Source organism: Spinacia oleracea, chromosome 4 (assembly GCF_020520425.1).
Source record: "Spinacia oleracea cultivar Varoflay chromosome 4, BTI_SOV_V1, whole genome shotgun sequence".
NCBI lineage: Eukaryota > Viridiplantae > Streptophyta > Magnoliopsida > Caryophyllales > Amaranthaceae > Spinacia > Spinacia oleracea.
In genome coordinates, this window is record NC_079490.1 from 139,976,961 (window position 1) to 139,996,652 (window position 19,692).

The following is a 19,692-nucleotide window of genomic DNA, read 5'->3' on the forward strand; positions in this document are numbered from 1 at the left end:
CTTATGCATAATCGTTTAAAATGTTCTGAGTAATACTCATGTTTTTTAATAGTTGCTTCTAGTGTTCTGTATAGTTGTCTCTATTTTCATGTGACACTGTTTCTGCTGTTCTGAATTATTGCTTTACATGTTCTGCATTTTTAACCCAATGTTCTATAGAAACATTATATATGTTCTGAATTGTTTTTCTTATTCTTTTCTAGATTTTGTTGTGAATAATGAACTATATGCAAGTTATTCTAATTCAAATGTAGTTGTTACTCCTGAAGTAATTTCTATATTAAGTCCTGGAGGAACGAGAGAATGAATTTCGTGTTGAAATAACAAGAATTAGTGATTGTGTTGTAGAAATGAGCTAGCGAACACACAAACTCAATATGCGTACGCCCGACTGCATTTATAAGTCCTACCTATATTTCTATCCAGTTCGAAAAACCTAAATCTCAGCTTCGCAGTGGTCCTTCGTTACATTCCAATTGTAAGGTGTATACTTCTAACTTCCATGTCGAGATTGTGTGTGTGTGTTTGTGTGTGTGCGCGCGCGTGTGTGTTCGCGTGGGTGTGTGTGTGTGCGTGCTATTGACTCTCCCATCTTTGAGCTAGTTTTTGGGTTTGGTTGTATGGGAAGACCTATATCAGTTGGTTTAGTAGCTAGACAACTCCTCCTCCAGTCGTCATGCTTGGTTGAGGCCAACAAGGTCCAACAGAAGGTCTACTCATGAGTGCCCTTCGATGGTAGATTATAGTGGAAGCAACATATGAAATTTGAGTCCCCCGTCAATCTTACTTGGAGAGAAGCGTGTGTTTGATGGGGGTCCTATATAGACGTGTAGACTTTCCCACCCTCAAGCTAGCTTTTGTGATTGCAATGCCCAAGATACTTATATTGTTCTCTATATAGAATTTAATTTACTGGATAATTGATGAAAATTTCTTGCAAATATTAGAGGTTAAAAATGGCATAACTTTTTTAGAACATAATGGCTTTTTTTAGAACACAAGGAACAATATTAGATCATAAGTAAAAAAGATTAGACTATTAGAGTTTTCTCTTTTTGACCTTAGGTGCTATTGATGTCGTATATGAGGGAACTGTTCTTGGTGCTATTGATCTTGTAACGCATTTCTAAACTAGTACCTCCCTATTTTGGATTTTATATTCTACTTAGACGAAGGTTTAGTTTATTACATTGCTCATTGTGATAACTAAAATCATGCAGGTCCCTTAACCTATGCTGTAAACATGAGGCCTCGCTTGATTCCACAACTATCACCAACAGATTTCAGAAACCTGGTTTTACAAGGTATAGCTCAGTATGATCATGAGGGTAGCTGCAGGAACGACAATGAGGCAACAACTAAATTAGCACCCGAACTGTCGGAACTGGTGGCAGAAGTTGGGAGAATGTTATCAGAGTTTAAGAATGTCGAGTTCTTAAGCAAGTTACAAGGTGAAAAAAGGGACTGAAATATTCCGAAAATACAAGCAGGAATTAGATGACATAAAGACAGATCCAAACATAAACATATACAATGTAGTAGTTCGAACAGACTTGGTTTGGTTTAGATCCCGATTTCGAGTTAGGACTGCCAATTTGGAGCGGATATGGTGGAGGTAGGATGAGTTCTTCATTCAGGAATTTGGTTATCTTGATGTTATTAAGCCCTATGCATGAGAATATTCAAGTTATGTTAATTTTGGATGAAAATGAGATGAATTGTTTGCAGGTTGATCCTAAGCTTCTTAAGTTTTCTTCCCTTGTTGCTGGTAGATCGTCCAATTGATGCTCGGTCACAATCGAATGTATTAATACAACTCTATTACGAGTGGTTCTTTTGTTTATTAAGATTATTATAGATACAATTGAAAGTTATCATACAACTTTTGGGCTTGGGGGATCATCTATGTTTCATCTTGTGTCCGATCTTCCTTTAATTCTTACACATCACTCCTCATATTACTCCTATTCGTATTTTCTGAAATAATCTTCTTCAAAACAATAGCTACACAAATTAGAACATGACGTATCATAAGTTAGAACATGATGTACATCTTTTCATAACATGAAAGACATCATACAATATTTATTTTTCTAAAACGTTATAATCTCATGATCGAAAAACATAAGCGTATGTCCTAAAAATGAGTTAACTTTAGAAATTAAAATAAGTGAGAGTAATATTTATTTATAATGCTTTAAAGTTCAAAACATATGCTACATTATGTAGAACAAATGTGCAACTTTTTAGAACATGGACTAAGAAGGACATTAAAATATTTTTGACTCATTAAGTAAGCTAGCGAGCCTTTGACTTTCAATTAACTACATGTTTGACTTTTTAAGCTCGATTAGCTGAATAAGCTCAAATTAATTTACTCGTGGTAGAAACATCGTAAACAAGTTGACTTTAGAGATAAAAAGTGAAAATACTCTTTATTTATATCTAAAGGTTATGTTTAACGTTTAGAACATATGTCACACTATTTAGAACAAAAGTTCAATTTCTCAGAACATGGGCGAAAGACTTTAAAATATTTTTAAAGTGAGAATATTCACGGTCAGAACTCATTAGTTATGTCAATAATAAACCTACGAAAAATATATTCGTCAAATAATTAAGCAAAGCTCGATTAACTACATGTTGGACTCGTTAAGCTCAAATTAGGTATAAGAACAAATTACCCCTATGTGGTAGAAACATCATAACTTAGCTAAATTTAGAAATTAAAAAGTGAAATCATTCTATATTTACATCTAAACATTATATTTTAAAGTTTAGAACATACGTGACAATATTTAGAACAAAAGTTCAACTTTTTAGAACATGGACTAAGAATTACTTACCTTTGTTATAAACAAACAACCATAAAAAGAAAAATTTAATACACTTCTGAAATTTGATATCATAGAAAGAAAAAACTATAGTTTAGATGACAATAAACTCAATTATGCAAGACCTGTGCTTTCTTATCATACTCCACCAATGAAGAATTATGTTGGTCATACATCTTGGCCATCTCATTCATGCTTCCCTGCCCCCTGGCTAGTTTCTCTACAAACAACTGCCTTCAGTTCAAGTGTTAGATATTATGTTCTAAAAACCAAGGCTAATGTTCTAAAAATTTATACATATGTTCTAAAGTAAGTAGAACAAATCCAAAACTAAATATAAGTGATTCAAAAGTAAAGAATCATCAAATAGAAGAAATAATTAATATCATAAATGGAATACAAAGAGTTGCCTATGTAGGATTCGAACCTACATCATTGTGCAATCGCACAAAGCTCTACCAGTTGAGCTAATAGGCATTGTCCCAAAATATCAAGCATTGACGACCGTTACTTGCAACAACACCACACACACAAAACTGCTAGCAGTAGACAAACATAGAAGAACAGTTGCCCAATATATAGTCAATAAAAGGAATCATACCACCCCAGACTGACCCAAAACATTAAAATAAATAGCATGCACCAGCAGCTATACAACCACTTAAGAACAACACCAATCTATGCAACTATATTAGCCCATGATTTTGCACATGAAAACACAGCATAGCTAACATGACCTGAATTGTGATAGAAACAAGCTAAAAATCAGACCCAAAGCACATTCAGGAATATATTAGATACAAGAAGAGAACATTGGAACAAAATTTTCTAGTTTTAGAACATATTGTTATGAATTTTAGAACATAAAATATCCATAAATAATAGCTTCTCTACATGTAGAGAACAATATAAAATTATGTTCTAAAAGGTGAAACTTAATGTTTTTAAAAGTGAGCCTTCATATTCTAAAGAATTGAGATGATGAAATATTGCCCAATATTTGAAAGGATGTCAGCTAAGAGTGTTTTTTCGATAATTGGACAACAAATGGACTCCGACAATAGTGTTTTATCACTTTATAAACTAGTGATACGTAGTAAAAAATAATGTTCTATAAGGTGAAACTTAATGTTATAAAAAGAGAAGCTATATATGTTCTAACAATTGAAATTATATGTTCTAACAAGTGAAGCTATATGTTCTATACATTATTCCTATATGATCTAATTAGTTAAGCTACATGTTCTAAGCAGTTAAGCTATATGTTCTACAAAGCAGTGTACACTTCTTTAAGAAAGGCAATGGACTAAAAAAAGTTATCCTTCCACTCTACCCAAACATGAGCCACAACTAGTATTGACCATTGCCAATATCCAAAAGATTGACACTATGAGCCACTAAATATATTTGTTCTAAACCGTGAACTTTCATTTTCTTAATTTAACCTTCATGTTCTAAAGTCATTATGCAATATAATATTAAGTGTAGTCCAGTCACTCCAGCTCAAACCTCCCCTACTCTAATAATGGTAAGTGTAGTCAAATAACATCTATATCTACCAATATTACTTATGTTCTAATCATTAAACAATTTTGTTCTAAACAGTAAGCTTTCATGTTCTACATTCTTAACCTTCATGTTCTAAAGTATTGAGAGTATAAAATTTTACCAAATATTGCGCATGATGTCCTTTATAAGTGATGGAAGGACAATTTTCTTCGTTGTTTTGTGCATTTATTCTCATTTCCTCTGTTTAAGACTTCAGAACATATAACTATTACTCTTAGAACATCATAAAATATCGAAAATTAGAAGAAGAAAAAAAGAGTAAAATTCTCAATTCTCAAATTAATTCAAAAATTCAGAAATTAAATTCTTATAAAAAATACTTATCCTAATACACTAAAAAGTAGAGAATAGCCAACTTATCAGCTAGTTATAATCAATGTCCAACAACATCATAATGTAGCATAATCCTTTTCCAATTTCCCTTATTAGGCTTAGAAGCATACTTTGAAAATCTATAAATCCCGACAAGTGTGGGCAGCTAACTATGCAAAGAAACATATATAGATGAAAGTCCATACCATATACTTCGTATAAACCTTTAAAACATATGCAATAATGATAAGAACATTTGCAATAATAACTAGAACATATTCAATAATAATTAGAACATATGCTATTGTAATTAGAACATATTACAATAATAATTAGAACATATGTAATCATACTTTAGTACATAAGCAAGATTAGGACTAGACTCTAAAACTTTAATATCTACCGAGTCCAGAACCAACCTATGCCATGAACCAACTGATTATGAGTTTGTCCATTAATTTCCAGACTTGAACTACCTCGGCTTAGAGGTTAACGGGAAACCGCCCTAACCGGGCTTATTCCTGTCCCATGGCAACCTCTAAAATCAACATATTATGACAAGCATTTCCTAACATAGAGTAGTAAAAATACTCGGCCATAATATCTCTTGTTCTGAAAAACGAGTTAGTTGTTCAAAGCTGGAACTTTTTTTTCAAAGCTTATAAAAAACACTTTCAAAACAGAGAAACAGGCCAACAACTACATTTTCAATTCAACTATATGACACATTCCTAAACTGAGCTCTTGAAGCGCCTTCTAGTATACTGAATATTAGATGCAGGTCATGAAAGAACTTCTCTTATTGCATTTTACTCTATATGTGTCCCTGAGGCAATCAATGCACTGTTATAAATCAATGTAGGACTTACAGAAACCTAAAGCTAAACTACACAACTACAGCCCCAAGGGAGCCTTTTGTGTCTCCAAATTCAATGTAACAAATGGAGAGGAACAAAAGTGAAATCTCTGAACCAACAGTTACACTCAAAGCTCACAATAAGATAAGTTACGAAGCCACTTGTTACTAACCTATTCAATGAATGTGTAAAATTATAGTTCAGAACACATGCACTTATTGTTCAGAACATATGCAAATATAGTTTAGAACATATGCAAATATAGTTCAGAACATATGCAATTACAGTGAACATAAAAATTCATAGCATATAACTACTAGTTTTAGAGCATCATAATATCGAAAAAATATCTTAAAATTCTCAAATTAATTCAGAAAATCAGAAATTAAATTCTTATCAAAAAATACTAAAAATTCATATCGAAATATCCACAATTGCAACAACGATCAAATATAAGGAACATAAAAATTCGCAAAATCGCTAGAAACATCCACAAATTCGCAGACCAAATAATTACAAAAATAAATTCCGAAAAATTCCGAAAATAATTACAAAAACTTCGCTAAAATTAAAGCATTGAATACTTACTCTCATGGTTCTTCTAGATATTTTGCTGGTTTTTTAGTATTTTTTTTGGCTGAAAATCAAAATTTAGTTGTTCATAACTTCAATTAATGTATAAAAACAAAGAAAGTAGTTCGAATTAGGTTAAAAATTTGTGTATTTTGCTTACCTTTGTCATTCGAATTGTTTTTCTGCTCTAGTCATCTTCAATTGAACAAATTAGGTTAAAATTAGGGAAAATTGTAGAAGGAGATAAGAAATATAGAACAATTGATGTCGAATTTACCTTACACCGACGAAGAAGGAGATTGATCGACTGTTGTTGGAGATTTGATGGCGGTTTTGTCGAGAGGAGAGAGAAAATGTCGAGAGAGAAAATGGCGAGTCGCGAGTTGTGAGATAGAGAAATTGAAGAGGGAGGTTTTAGAGAGAGAAAGTGAGTGGGGATTAATGAAAGAAACGTGGTTTTAATTGGGAGGTGGATGGTTTTCTCATCCTTTAATCCTAGCCATTAGATTGAATCAAATCCTACGGATTAGATTCATTCTCATATATAATAGTATACTCACATAAGGACCTATTTTCACAGGATCCCTCCCCTATATATAATCGGGATCCGGTGAGAACCACCCTTAAGATGAGAACTGAAAACTTATCTTAGCCCTCTGATCAATTCAATCAACGACCCATATTTCGTCCGACCAAATAAAAAAATAAGGGCAATTGAGTAACTTCACCGGCTTTTTGAATGACCTCCCCTTTCTTCCCAATTTTCAGATTTTCTTTCTCTCTCTTCCTCCCGTTTTCTCTTTCCTTCCTCAAATCCTTCTTCGATTCACATCTTCATCTTCTCCAACATCTTCCATTGTCGCGCGTCCTGCATTTCCTTCATCTTCTTTGCGATTTCGTCTCTCTCAATTCACACACGCATGTGTTTTTATTTTTTCGATTTGTTTTCAGTTTTTGTTTTATTAATTAGGGCTCGAATTATTGTTGATTTTTTAATTGAGGTTTCTATTGATTCTTTTGTGTTTTACATGTTCAAATTAGGTTTTTCCAAATTGGGATTTTTTTGTTGTTCGATTTTGCTGTTTCGATTGCTAAAATTAAGGCTTATATATTTGCTATTTTATTTTTAGTTTTAGCGATTTAAATACTAATTGAAAGAGCTTATAGAACTATGTAATTATGAAAATGTTGAGAAGTACTCTAATTAACATGATTTCTGAGTTATCTCCGACTTATTCATTTGCTGGCAATTTTGCTTGGATGGGTAGTTTAGACATGACTGATAAGCTCAAGTGTTTTAGCGTTGAATTACACTTCGTACTTAATTCTACTGCTTCGTGATTCTTTACTTTTGAACCAATTTTTTTTACTTTTACTAGTTTTTTATCTACTTTTAAATTGTACAAAAGGGAAATCATATAAAACTATATTAGAGCAAAAATAGCATGACAAATGTGTCTATCTTGCTCGTTGTTGCTGGTCTACAATCTGCTCCTTTCGGTTCTGCATTTGGTATTTATATTAAGCAGTGATGTTCTTGTTTCTTCGGTTACTTGTTCTGATGATTAGTTTATGTTTTTCACCTTTTTCTCCGTGCTATTGTCAAGTGTTGAAATTTCCCTTTCTTTGAGATATTGTCAAGTGTTGTTAATGCAGTGCTGCAATATGTATGTGATGTTTTTTTCATGGGCCATGGTTTGAGTGAAAACCCCTATCTGTTATTGCTGGTGATTCTTTCTATCGAACAGTGTCTTACTTCTTCTGCTACAGACAAAACGGGGTGAAGTTTGACCTTTGTTGCGTCAACCCCTCCTAATGAATATGGTTATCATTCTCATCTACCCCCTACCTTACTGTTACGCCGCAACTTTTGGAAAACATAACAAGGTTCCACAGGTAAGTTGTTCGTATTTCTACTGGAGTAATCACTGTGTTAGAACTTGAACGTCACAAAGCCTTTTTGATGGAATTCCCCTCAATTTTCTGTAGTTATCTAAAGCAGTCAGCAAGCTTGCCGCAAACTTTTGTAAAATAATTAGCCGATTTCCTTGGGTAGGATTTTAATTTTTTGTATGCTGGTTTGTGATATGTTATTGGTTTGCCTGTTGTTATTTACTTATTTTGCAGTCCACGTGTATCCTTTTGTGGATACAACATTCCTCATCCTTCTGGGCTAATATTAGGCGCGCTGCAGACTGCAGACTGCAGTACATGGGGAATGATGTTTGTTATTTTACTTGTTACTTAACATCATTAATCATCCTTAGTCGATTGCTACATGAGTACATGTTGTCAATGTGTGTGCCATGTGGGCATGAGGGAGTGCTTAGTTGTACCTCCACGTGTTTGGGGTTTGCTAGAGGCAACTTGACTAACCGCATCATTAAGGTTAGTGGGAAAATGTGCACAAGTAATCGATGCTTTTTACTTTTGATTGTTTTGATTTACTTTTTGTGGTTTTTGCTTTACTTTTATCCTATTAAAAACACTAACCTACTAGCTCAATAGTAGAGCATTGTGCAAATACACAAAAGATATGGGTTCGAATTCCAGGTAGGTTCATTTTTCTTTGACCTCCGTATACTCCAATACTCGGAGTTTTTATGTCGTACAAGTACTTTTGAAAATATTCTATTTACTTTTGATATTTTTTTAATTAGTTTTGAAATTTTTCATTTACTTTGTTTTTATCAAACTTACATTATACTATTAGAAAATGTAGTTCATATAAAATTTGAATCACATATATACACAATTAGACTGATTCTATCTCAAATAAAACGATACAACTATTTTACACTGGTAAATAACCAACCTATAAATATCTTTCTACTTTTATTTACTTTTTGGATTGTTTTATTTACTTTTAAGTTGAAAAACACTACTCTCCTGACAACCATATATTTATTTCTTATAGTTATCTCATATTGTGGATCGAGATATGAAAGTTCATGAATATTTTCTCGATCATTTGCCACTTTAAACTTCAAAACTCTTTTCTTAGTTTAATGTATAATAATTGTGTTGTATTTCAAAGATACATTTACTTTTTAGTTATTATGATTTACTTTTGAGGTACTTTGATTTACTTTTAGTTTCTTGTAATATTTTTTTTTTTTAATTTACTCTTTAGACAACCTATGTAGGAATCGAACCTACATCCCCTATGCATCTGCATAATGCTCTACCATTTGAGCTAATAGGTTTAAGAAAATCAATAAAATTTTAAACACTAGCAGACCCTAGGCTCCGGCTCAGCTAGCAGCAACCACGACAGTGTTAATTTATTATGTCATTTTACAGGCTTCTGATGTAATTGTACTGAAAGCAGGTATTGTTGGGTTGTGATGGACTAGGTTGCACCGATACGGGTACGGGGACGGATACGGGGACGGGTACGGGGACGGAAAACGGCAAAATCAAAAATACAAAAAACGGGTACGGCATGGATTCGGCAAAAAAAAAAAAAATCAAGAATTTAGCTAAATTAAACATCCATACATAAATAGTTCAAAATTCCAAAAACACAATAAATAGTTCAAAGTTCAAAATAACAAAAACACAATAACTAAATTTAATGTCTTATAGTAGATAAAACTTAGACAAAGCACATCAATCTTCAACGAGCAACACATTTTCTAAATCCGGCTCATCTAGTGAGAGTTCCGCAAACTCTAGAAACCCAACATCCTCCAAGGAATCAAATGCATCTCCACCAACATCCCACATCTTTGTATAAAGCTCCGCATATTCTTCGGAATTCCTTGATAAAAGGCGAAGATTGTTGTGAATGAAAACCAAATCTTGGGCACGACTTGGATTTAGCTTGTTCCTCCTAAGTGAGTGAATGAAGGCATATGTACTCCAATTTCGTTCACTACAAGATGATGACGTAGGTTGCCCAAGCACTTTAAATGCCAAAGATTGGAGGAGAGGAGTTTGAGCTCCAAAGTTTGCCCACCAACTCTTAGGATCCATAGAATGCATCCTTGAGATACAAGTTAAATCCTCAAAAGGTCCACTCTTCATAGAGAATTGAGCATATTCTTCCATCACTTTACCAACATCATCATTAAGTGCAAATAATCTACGAAAGCACTTCATTCTCTCTCGAGATACTTCACCATCTCTATGAGGAGCAATTCTAGATTGATCACCAAGTAGCCATTCATCACTATAGAACCTTCAATATTTTTTTAAAAAAAAAGAGTTATAGATTTGTGTATAAGTATAATAAGATAAAGAAAATGTCAAATAATAATAGAATATATACCTCGGGTTCAAGGAGTGAGCTAGACAATGGAGAGGAGTGTTGCTTTTTGCCCAACGAGCTACCAAGATTTCATAAACCACATGATAAAAGGGACTAAACTCCGAAGTGGGACGACCTTCTTTCTTGTAAATCTCAAGCTTCACTTGTTCAATCATAGAATCCCACATCTCATACACTAAGTGAAGGCATGGTTTATCGGTGTCACAAAGCCTAATCATGTCATAGATAGGCTTTGTGAAATCAACAATGTAAGCTAGTTTGTCCCACCAATCATCATTCACAATCTTGTCTTTCACAAAGTTTGCCTTCCCCATGTCTTCTTCTCTATAAGAAGTCCACTCATCACTTATAACCATGGCTTGAAGACCTCGTTTAATAAGCTTAAATCTCTTAAGCATCACAATAATGGAGGCAAAGCGAGTATCGGCCACGGAAAGCAACTTAAGAGGAGAAAACTTTTGGAAGATAGCCAATCTCATATTGTGGTTCATGATGAAATTTTTAATTACCATTGCATCCCCATGGATATCAGTGATCCAACTACATTCTTCATAAGTTTCAGAATTGTTACTCACATTCCTTGCCGCACAAATATTCTTCAAAGCAAGATTAAGGGTATGAACAACACATGGTGTCCAATAAATGTGAGGAAACTCACTCTCAATTAGCTCCCCAGCCCCTTTGCAATTTGCTGCATTATCAGTTATGACTTGCACTACATTTTGATGACCCACTTCTTGAATAACTTCTTTCATGAGATTAGCAATGAAATATTTATCTTTTATTTCACCAAAACAATTCACAGCTTTAAGAAATATTGGACCATTACCAGAAGTAGCCATGAAATTAATGAGAGGTTTTCTTGTTGGATCACTCCATCCATCAGTCACAATTGTCACCCCTTTTTCTCTCCAAGTTGACTTTAGTGGAATCATTAGGTTCTCTACATTAGCTTTTTCTTGCACAAGTAATGTAGTTCTAAGCTTATTGTAACCAGGAGGTTTGTAACCTGCTATATTATGAGTGGCAGCAAAAGTATAGGACCTCATATAGTGTGGATTCCTAGCAAGATTAAATGGCAACCCTCCTGTGTAAAACATCCTTGCAATCTCTTGATCCAATTGATCCCTAGTTTCAATACCAAAACATCTAGTAATTGGTGATTTTTCAGACTTCCTTTTCTTGAACATAGCATCGGAGTCCAAATGAGAAAGAGATTCACTAGGCAAAGGAACTTCTCTAGGGCCCGAATCAAGTTTCTTATTCTCAAATTCATCATCAAGTTTTTGCATTTCAAGTTTATCAGCACGAGACACTTTCTTACAACATGTAATGCCTTGACCCTTAATTTGAAGCAAATGGGCCCTAACTCTTGAATAACTAGATGTTCGGTTTTCATTACAAAAATTACATCGATATTTCCATGTTCCACCAACCGCCCCTTGTTTTTCAATTCTTGTTACAAACCTCCACAATGGAGGAGAACCCTCACTAGACAATGATTCCCCACCAATTGACCCACTACCCGTGCTACTACCAATATTAGTACTTTGTTGTTGAGATTGAGATGAATCCATATTGGTCCTAATCAAATGAAAAATAAACAAATTCATTCAACACAACTATTCCACCATTCAACAATTCAACACTCAACTAATTAATTAAGATTTTAAACATTAAGTTACCTAATTAATTCATTCAACTAATTAACATCAATTTATCACAAAATCAAATGACATTTAATTATTTTAAAAACGAAAATAATAATTACAAAAAAAAAGTCCATAAAAAAATGAATTGAAGAATAAAAATAAACAAACTAAATAAACAAACTAAAAAAAGAACAAAAACATAAATGATAAATCAGTATTCTCAAATCTCAATTCCCATTCCAAGTTTCAAACACAAACTCAAAAAGTCACGCAAAATAAACAGAGAAATAAAAAAAAGAAAAAAAAAAAGAAAAAGAGAAGGGACTCACCTAGACACCTAGTCACCTGGCGGCGGCGAGAGTCGAGAGAGACGGCGGTCACGGCGGCGGCGATGGATCGCGCTTCCTCCCTCGTCGTCGTCGTGTTCACAAGGCTAGCCGAAATCGCAAGAAGAAGAGTAGAAGACTTGGAGTTCGAGGCTTCGAGCTTCCGGCTTCGCACCAGCAGTGGCCGGCGCACCGCCTGGACTGGTGGAGAGGAAGAACAACGGCGGCGAGTCGCAAGAAGTGAAGAAGAAGAGTCGAAGACTCGACTCTAACAGAGTAACAGGTGAGAGAAAGTTGAAATAAACCCTAAATTTCGAATTTGGGTATTAAGGGCTGCTGGGTACGTAGGTTTTGTCCAAATACGTACCCACCCGCGTACCCACCCCGTACCCACCCGTACCCATATTCAGCCCACGTACCCAGATCCAGGATTCGTTTTGGGGACGTATCCATGGCGTACCCGTCCCGTACCCGACCCGTACCCGTCCCCGGTACGGGAAACGGCAGTGTACAGCCGTCCCCGTGCTTCTTAGGTGATGGAGTGACTTCAGTGGTGTGTCAAAGTGGCTCTGATTCAAGAAACCGTCATTGACAGGAAGATCGACTATAAGGGGTTGTGCATACTACAAGAATGGCCATGGTTTTGAGTCAAAATTTCAGCAGTTTGTTGGGAATGGTGTTAGATATGGTATCGTTCCCTGTGATGACACTGCTGTTTATTGGTTTTTGACTTGGTGTACATCAATTCAAGGTACACAAAATACAAATCATGATCAGCATTCAACAACAAGCTAAGCTAATTAGTTAAATGTCCTACTTGATTGAACTTTTGAAGCCAAAAATACATTTTATTCTAAATTTCTTTGGATAAATCTGAGTAAGAAACTGTGAATCTTAAATGTTTAAATGTGAAATAGAAAACAACACTTTAAAGATGCTGATCAACTGAAGCTGAAACAGTTTGTGCTAAGTAAACTAGGGAAGGTACCTGAACAAGAAAAGCTGTGGTATGCTCTACTCTACTTGTATAGTTTTGTATGCTGAATTTTCAGGTGTTGTGTGTAATGAGTGTGCCCAGGCATTAGGCATGAAACGAGCCTAGGCAGCTAGTCGTTGAGCCTAACCTGTGAGATGGTCAGTTCCCAAGTCTTTACTAGTCTTTGCAATCAGAGCTGTCATTCGGACATGCTGATGCCGGTAGTATTGCTAACCATGAAATAAGAAGCACGACTAACAGGAAAGACTCTAGTCTTTGCACTGACTGTGCACCATCCCTAGTCAACTAAGGTCAACAAACAGCAAGCAGCCTGACTGAAATAGAAACCAATAGCCTAAAGTAAACCTGATCAATTTGCTTCACGTGATCTACGGTACCTACCAAACAGAACCTAGCCATATTTTGTTTACTTTTGAGTTAGATAAATCACTTAGTGCAAGAAAACCTCAAATTGCATCACATTTTCAAAAGTAGATAAATAACTAAGAAAAGTAAATGAAACTAATTTAAAAGTAAATCTCGTAAACAAAATCTCAAGTTGCATCACATTTTAAAACGTAGATGAAAAAACTCCGAAAAGTAAATGGAACTAATTTTAATGTCAATTTAAATCATAGATGATATCAATTGCCCTTATCTATCTATATACTCTACTAAAACACAGGGCACTCATTCTGGTGATGACAAGTGTCCCTGTATAATTATTTTTTAAATTTTTTTCCTAAATTTCTACATTTATTTATAGAAAACTAAATCAAGAGTTTCTATAACAACCCAAATATTACTTCTACAAAAATTAACGTATTTAGTGACAAGTAGTTACACGTGGACTACATAGTAAAATATAGAAAGTGGAATCAAAAGATTTTTTTGTCATACTTAAAATTAAACTTGTACTTAATTTAGTTATAAATGTCAATTGATCATGTAAGCGATTTAGTTATAAAGATCAATTTGATCTTTATGTACGAAGTATATGATAAAATTGATCAAAATATCTTTTTGCCATACTTAGAATTAACTGATATTATTTGGGTTTAAAAGTTCTATATATTTGGGATCAATGCATGGTAAGAAGAGGGCCAGAGAATTGCATTGATGAATAATTGTATACTAAGGAGTACATATTACTTAACTAATTACTAATACGAAGTATTAAACTATATTATAGTTCAAGCTTTTGATACCCAATTTATAATGTCGTTATGTAAGGTTATTTTAGATCTCGCCGTTGTCATTTAATAGTAAGTAAATACCATTATTGCACCATTACTGGTCAAGATATCTCATTTTTATTTCATGGTATAAATACCTTAAATGTTATACCAAATAAAAATGAACTGTAATAAAAGAGACTTACCTATCTCAAGCCGTACATTTTTATTTTGTATAATTAAGTGAAACTCATTATGGTGATGACAAGTTTCCTTGTATAATAATTTTTTTTTAACTTTTTTCTAAATTTCTACATTTATTTATGGCAAACTAAATCAAGAGTTTCTATAACAACCCAAATATTACTTCTACAAAAATTAACATATTTAGTGACAAGTAGTTACACGTGGACTAGATAGTAAGATATACAAAGTGGAATCAAAATATTTTTTTGTCATACTTAGAATTAAACAGGTACGCTGTTTAGTTATAAAGATCAATTTGATCTTTATGTACCCAATATATAATGTCGTTATGTGAGGTTATTTTAGATCTCGTCGTTGTCATTTAATAGTAAGTAAATACCATTATTGCACCATTACTGATCAAGATATCTCATTTTTATTCCATGGTATAAATACCTTAAATGTTTTACCAAATAAAAATGAAGTGTAATAAAAGAGACTTACCTATCTCGAGCCGTATATTTTTATTTTGTATAATTAAGTGAAAAACAAGGACTTAACTAAATAGATGATTTGAAAGAGACTATTACATTTTTATAGTTTTTGTTTTCACGGAAAAAAAAAACTATGGAGTAATAGTCTAACACAAATTCTTATTTACAATGGGTGTACAATAAATATTGTACACCAAAGTAAAAGTTGACTCAAAATGCTTAACAGTTACATTTATATATGTAAAAGTTATCTATTTTTTAATGATAAATTTTTTCATTTGAATTAAAATTATTTCTTCAAAATCACTAATAATGTATAAATTAATCATTTAACCCTTTAAAATGTTTATCTATCAACTTTTTATTTTTATAATATAAAAGTTACAGAAAAATAAGTTAAAGTTACAAAAAACTGTATAAAAGTTATACACCTTGTGCGCGCAAGACCTTTTGATAGTCTAATTTATGGTCCATGTTCAAATTTTACCGTATAATAATTTAATTTGGAACAATTAGATTTTACAAATTATTGCTAATTTAGAATATTACACCGTGTAATATTCAAATTTTATAAATAAGTAATACATGTTTCATTATTTTAGGGTACGGATTTTGCCAAGGCAAAATTTGATATGTCCAAGGCAATTACGCTACCCGCTGCCCGTAATCTTCTACTGCCATATATTCAATTTATAAACTGAATCAAATCTCCCATTATCTTTTGTTGCCAAAATTATGAAACCAAAAATATACCAAAAATACCACATAATTATTTCGTTTTCTATATTTATTACATATTGCACATCCCTTTAATTTGGTAATTACTGGAGTAGATTTCTATATTTAGACCTTTGTCATCCTTTGCCTAATCATCAATTTACACAAGTCCCATATTATGAAAAGCATTGGAGGATTCTATCATTAAATTTTGCAGAGGTGCATTACATTAAGGAGTACTTATTTTCATTAATTATTTTTGCAAACCGATAGATTACTTGTTTTCATTAATTACATTAGAGCTACGTTTAAATTTGTAGAGGTACATTGCATTACTTCTTTTCATTAATTACATTAGAGCTACTTCTTAATTTTTCATGCGTGATTTTTTAAAGGTATAACGCATAATCATTTCAAGCTCAATTAAAACATATCCCTTTAATTATTTGTACATAATTTATCATTAATAGTCTAATACGTTGTCAGGTTTGCCATCAACAATCAAAGTTAATATGACCGAAGATGATGATCAAGAATTATTTAGTAGAAAATTTCAAACTCGTGAAGAACTCCTTGACGAGGTTAAGAAATTTAATGAGTCAAGAGGATATGTAGTCTCCATAAAGGATTCCCGCAAAGATCGATATGTGACCCTTGGTTGTGATAGAGGCGGAGTTTATCGAGACAGGCGTAAAACATTGATTACAAGTCAAGATAGAGAAACAAGCACTTGTCTGATAGACTGCCCGTTTCGTATACGAGGTAAGAAAAAAGGAAGATGGGGTTTGGTCTCTTCAACTATAAAATAGTTCTCATAACCATGAACCTTGTGTTGACTTGTGTGGACATCCTACTTCTCGTAGGTTAACAAAAGAAGAAAGTTTAGATGTTGAAAAAATGAGTATGTCGGGAATTCAACCTCGACAAATTTTGTCTTCTCTTAGACAAAAGAATCCTTCCCTTAAAGCGGTATCAAGGACCATATGTAATATGAAGTCTAAAATCCGAACAGATAAGTTAGATGGTCGTTCAATGATAAAAGCCTTATTTGATGAACTTGGTCATGGGGGATTTACTTACAACTACAAACATGATGATGGAGGACATTTGACACACGTATTTTTTTCTCACCCAAAGTCAATTAGTCTAACTAAGTCATTTCCAACTGTGTTTGTTATGGATTGCACTTATAAGACTAATAAATACAAGATGCCTTTGCTTGATATAATTGGTGTATCGAGTTTCAATAAATCTTTTTATTCTTGTTTTGCCTTCCTAGAAAAAGAGAGGGAACAAGATTATATATGGGCTTTACAAATGTTTTCTAACATGAAGGGTCACTCATCTGATGACTTGGTTATTGTTACAGATAGGGAATTAGCATTAATGAATGCTATACGAGTTGTGTTTCCTAGGGCAAAACACATTTTATGTGTGTGGCATATACAAAAGAATGTGTTATCCAAGTGTAAGGGCTACTTTAATAAAGAAAATTGGGATGATTTTGTGTCAGCATGGAATACTATTGTATATGCTAAGACAGAAGAAGCATATGATAAAGCTTGGGATTCTTTTAGAGTTTTATACATGGAAAAGAAAGATGTTATTGATTACATAAGAAGTTCATGGATACCATATAAGGAGCGATTTGTGAGTGCTTGGACAGAAAAATATGCACATTTTGGCAACCGTGCCAGTTCAAGAGCAGAAGGTGCACATGCAAAATTAAAGGGTTACCTACTAGTGTCAACAGGAGACTTTCGACAAGTAAGAGACACGATTTCTCTTGCCATTGATAATGAATATCAAGAGATAAAGACATTGCTTGAAACAGAAAGAATTCGAGTACCTCACAAGTATCGCATCCCTTTCTTTAAAAATATTGTTGGTCGTGTATCGACTCTTGCAATGAACAAGATTTACGATCAATATGAAATGGCGAAATTTGGCAAGGTGAAGGATATATGCACGATGCATTTTCGATCTACTATGAAGTTGCCCTCTGCTCATATGATGCATGGATGGAAAGAAAATTCTTTAAATTTGGACTTAGTGGGTGCACAATGGAGGATTGACATAAGGTCATTGGAGACTTCTAGCACAAATACAATTGATAGTGTCAAAGAAATTGAAGATCTTACTGACAAGCTACGGAATAAATATCAACATATGCCTTCTTTTAAGCAAGAAGAGATCAAACAAAAGATATCTTTTATGTTGAATGAAGTGGAGCCTATTTTGTCAGAGCCAAATGTTCAACCTCACAAAGGACGTCGACCAAGTACAATCAAGAGAAAGGAACCATTAAGTTCAACTAGAAGAGATCCATCACAATTTGAAATAGTAGAAGCATCGTTGAAGCGTTCTAAGGGTCAAGGAACTACACATGATTCACATGAGGTTTTTTTAGTCAATGATGAAAGTGCAATAGATTTAATTGATCTTAATGAACCTCCAGTTTAGTTTGATTGATGTTCTTTCATGTAAGTTGGTTTTTAATCTATTTTAGTTGGTTATTTTTTAATTTATACTTTTAGAAAAAAAAATTAATACGTGAGTAACTATTTTATGCAGGTCTCATTTGGGTACGATATAATGTTGTATTACATTGGAAAGCCCACCATGCTTCTTGCAAAGTCATGAACGAATTACTACGGCTATACGACGTTTTTTTTCTTTTTGCTTCTATACCTTACGAGTAGTACTGATAGACATTGTTATATTTTATTTCTTATAATTATGAATGAAAGCCTTTCTTATGTTTTTTGACATTTTTTTTATTAATTATGTTGAAACTCCATATTGGACTTATAGTATATTTCTTAGGTGTATGCTTCTAGTTACCTTAAGATCGTCTTCAAATGATATTAAATTCAATATTGCAATGCTTATCATTGAAACATGCAATACTTGGTTATACTTCGTATGATTTTAGTTACTGACAATGCTTATTCCACTTAGTTATATGATTGGTATCTCTAATGTAATTAATGAAACAAGTAATCTACCGGTTTGCAAAAATAATTAATGAAAATAAGTACTCCTTAATGTAATGCACCTCTGCAAAATTTAATGATAGAATCCTCCAATGCTTTTCATAATATGGGACTTGTGTAAATTGATGATTAGGCAAAGGATGACAAAGGTCTAAATACCCGTGATGGTGAAAGAAATCTACTCCAGTAATTACCAAATTAAAGGGATGTGCAATATGTAATAAATATAGAAAACGCAATAAGTGGTATTTTTGGCATATTTTTGGTTTTATAATTTTGGCAACAAAAGATAATGGGAGATTTGATTCAGTTTATAAATTGGATATATGGCAGTAGAAGATTACGGGCAACGGGTAGCGTAATTGCCTTGGACATATCAAATTTTGCCTTGGCAAAATCCGTACCCTTATTTTAATGCTATAGAATATGAAAAAGACATAACAAGGGTTGAAGATGAGCGTGTACATACATATTTCCACCGTTTTTTACTTGTACCATTTGGGTTGAGAATAAAGATTAAGAAAAAAATGTAAACAAAAGTACCCATATGATAACAAACAAAAAGGGAGGAAAAAGTTTAGGTAACAAAGGTAAATGTGAAACGTAAATAATAGTACAGTGGGTATTTAGAGTGTGAACACACCAAAAAGAATGTGAAAACATACAATAAAAAGAAATTGTGCAACTAATATGCAACTTCCGGCGTTTGAACTGAACTGAATTACAAAGACTTTTATTAGTATAGTGGGTAT

At 33.3% G+C, this 19,692-nt stretch overlaps 3 protein-coding genes across 3 annotated transcripts; 1 reads left to right on the forward strand and 2 right to left on the reverse strand.

Annotated features, from left to right (window-relative positions):
• Nucleotides 1–9,757: 9,757 nt before the first annotated feature.
• On the reverse strand, nt 9,758–10,249 carry LOC130459399 (uncharacterized). The gene has a single exon (XM_056826752.1). It carries the CDS (start codon nt 10,247–10,249, stop codon nt 9,758–9,760), a length of 492 nt encoding a protein of 163 aa, XP_056682730.1.
• Nucleotides 10,250–10,319: 70 nt separating this feature from the next.
• On the reverse strand, nt 10,320–12,800 carry LOC110780302 (uncharacterized). Its single transcript, XM_056842321.1, has 4 exons — nt 12,780–12,800; nt 12,408–12,664; nt 10,481–12,002; nt 10,320–10,328 (listed from the first exon to the last, which is right to left on the reverse strand). Exons 1-4 carry the CDS (start codon nt 12,798–12,800, stop codon nt 10,320–10,322), a joined length of 1,809 nt encoding a protein of 602 aa, XP_056698299.1.
• Nucleotides 12,801–15,816: 3,016 nt separating this feature from the next.
• On the forward strand, nt 15,817–18,688 carry LOC130459398 (protein FAR1-RELATED SEQUENCE 5). Its single transcript, XM_056826751.1, has 2 exons — nt 15,817–18,427; nt 18,519–18,688. The coding sequence occupies exon 1, from the start codon at nt 16,842–16,844 to the stop codon at nt 18,405–18,407; it is 1,566 nt and encodes a 521-aa protein (XP_056682729.1). The 5' UTR covers nt 15,817–16,841; the 3' UTR covers nt 18,408–18,427; nt 18,519–18,688.
• Nucleotides 18,689–19,692: the final 1,004 nt, after the last annotated feature.

Coding starts and splice junctions, on each gene's coding strand:
- LOC130459398 (XM_056826751.1), top strand. CDS start 16,842: ATGAGTATGTCGGGAATTCAACCTCGACAAATTTTGTCTTCTCTTAGA.
- LOC110780302 (XM_056842321.1), bottom strand. CDS start 12,800: ATGGGTACGGGTGGGTACGGG. Junction 12,665..12,779: donor TGGGTACGGGTGGGTACGGG/GTGGGTACGCGG, acceptor TTACTCTGTTAG/AGTCGAGTCTTCGACTCTTC. Junction 12,003..12,407: donor CGCCGCCGCCAGGTGACTAG/GTGTCTAGGTGA, acceptor TCATTTGATTAG/GACCAATATGGATTCATCTC.
- LOC130459399 (XM_056826752.1), bottom strand. CDS start 10,249: ATGAAGTGCTTTCGTAGATTATTTGCACTTAATGATGATGTTGGTAAA.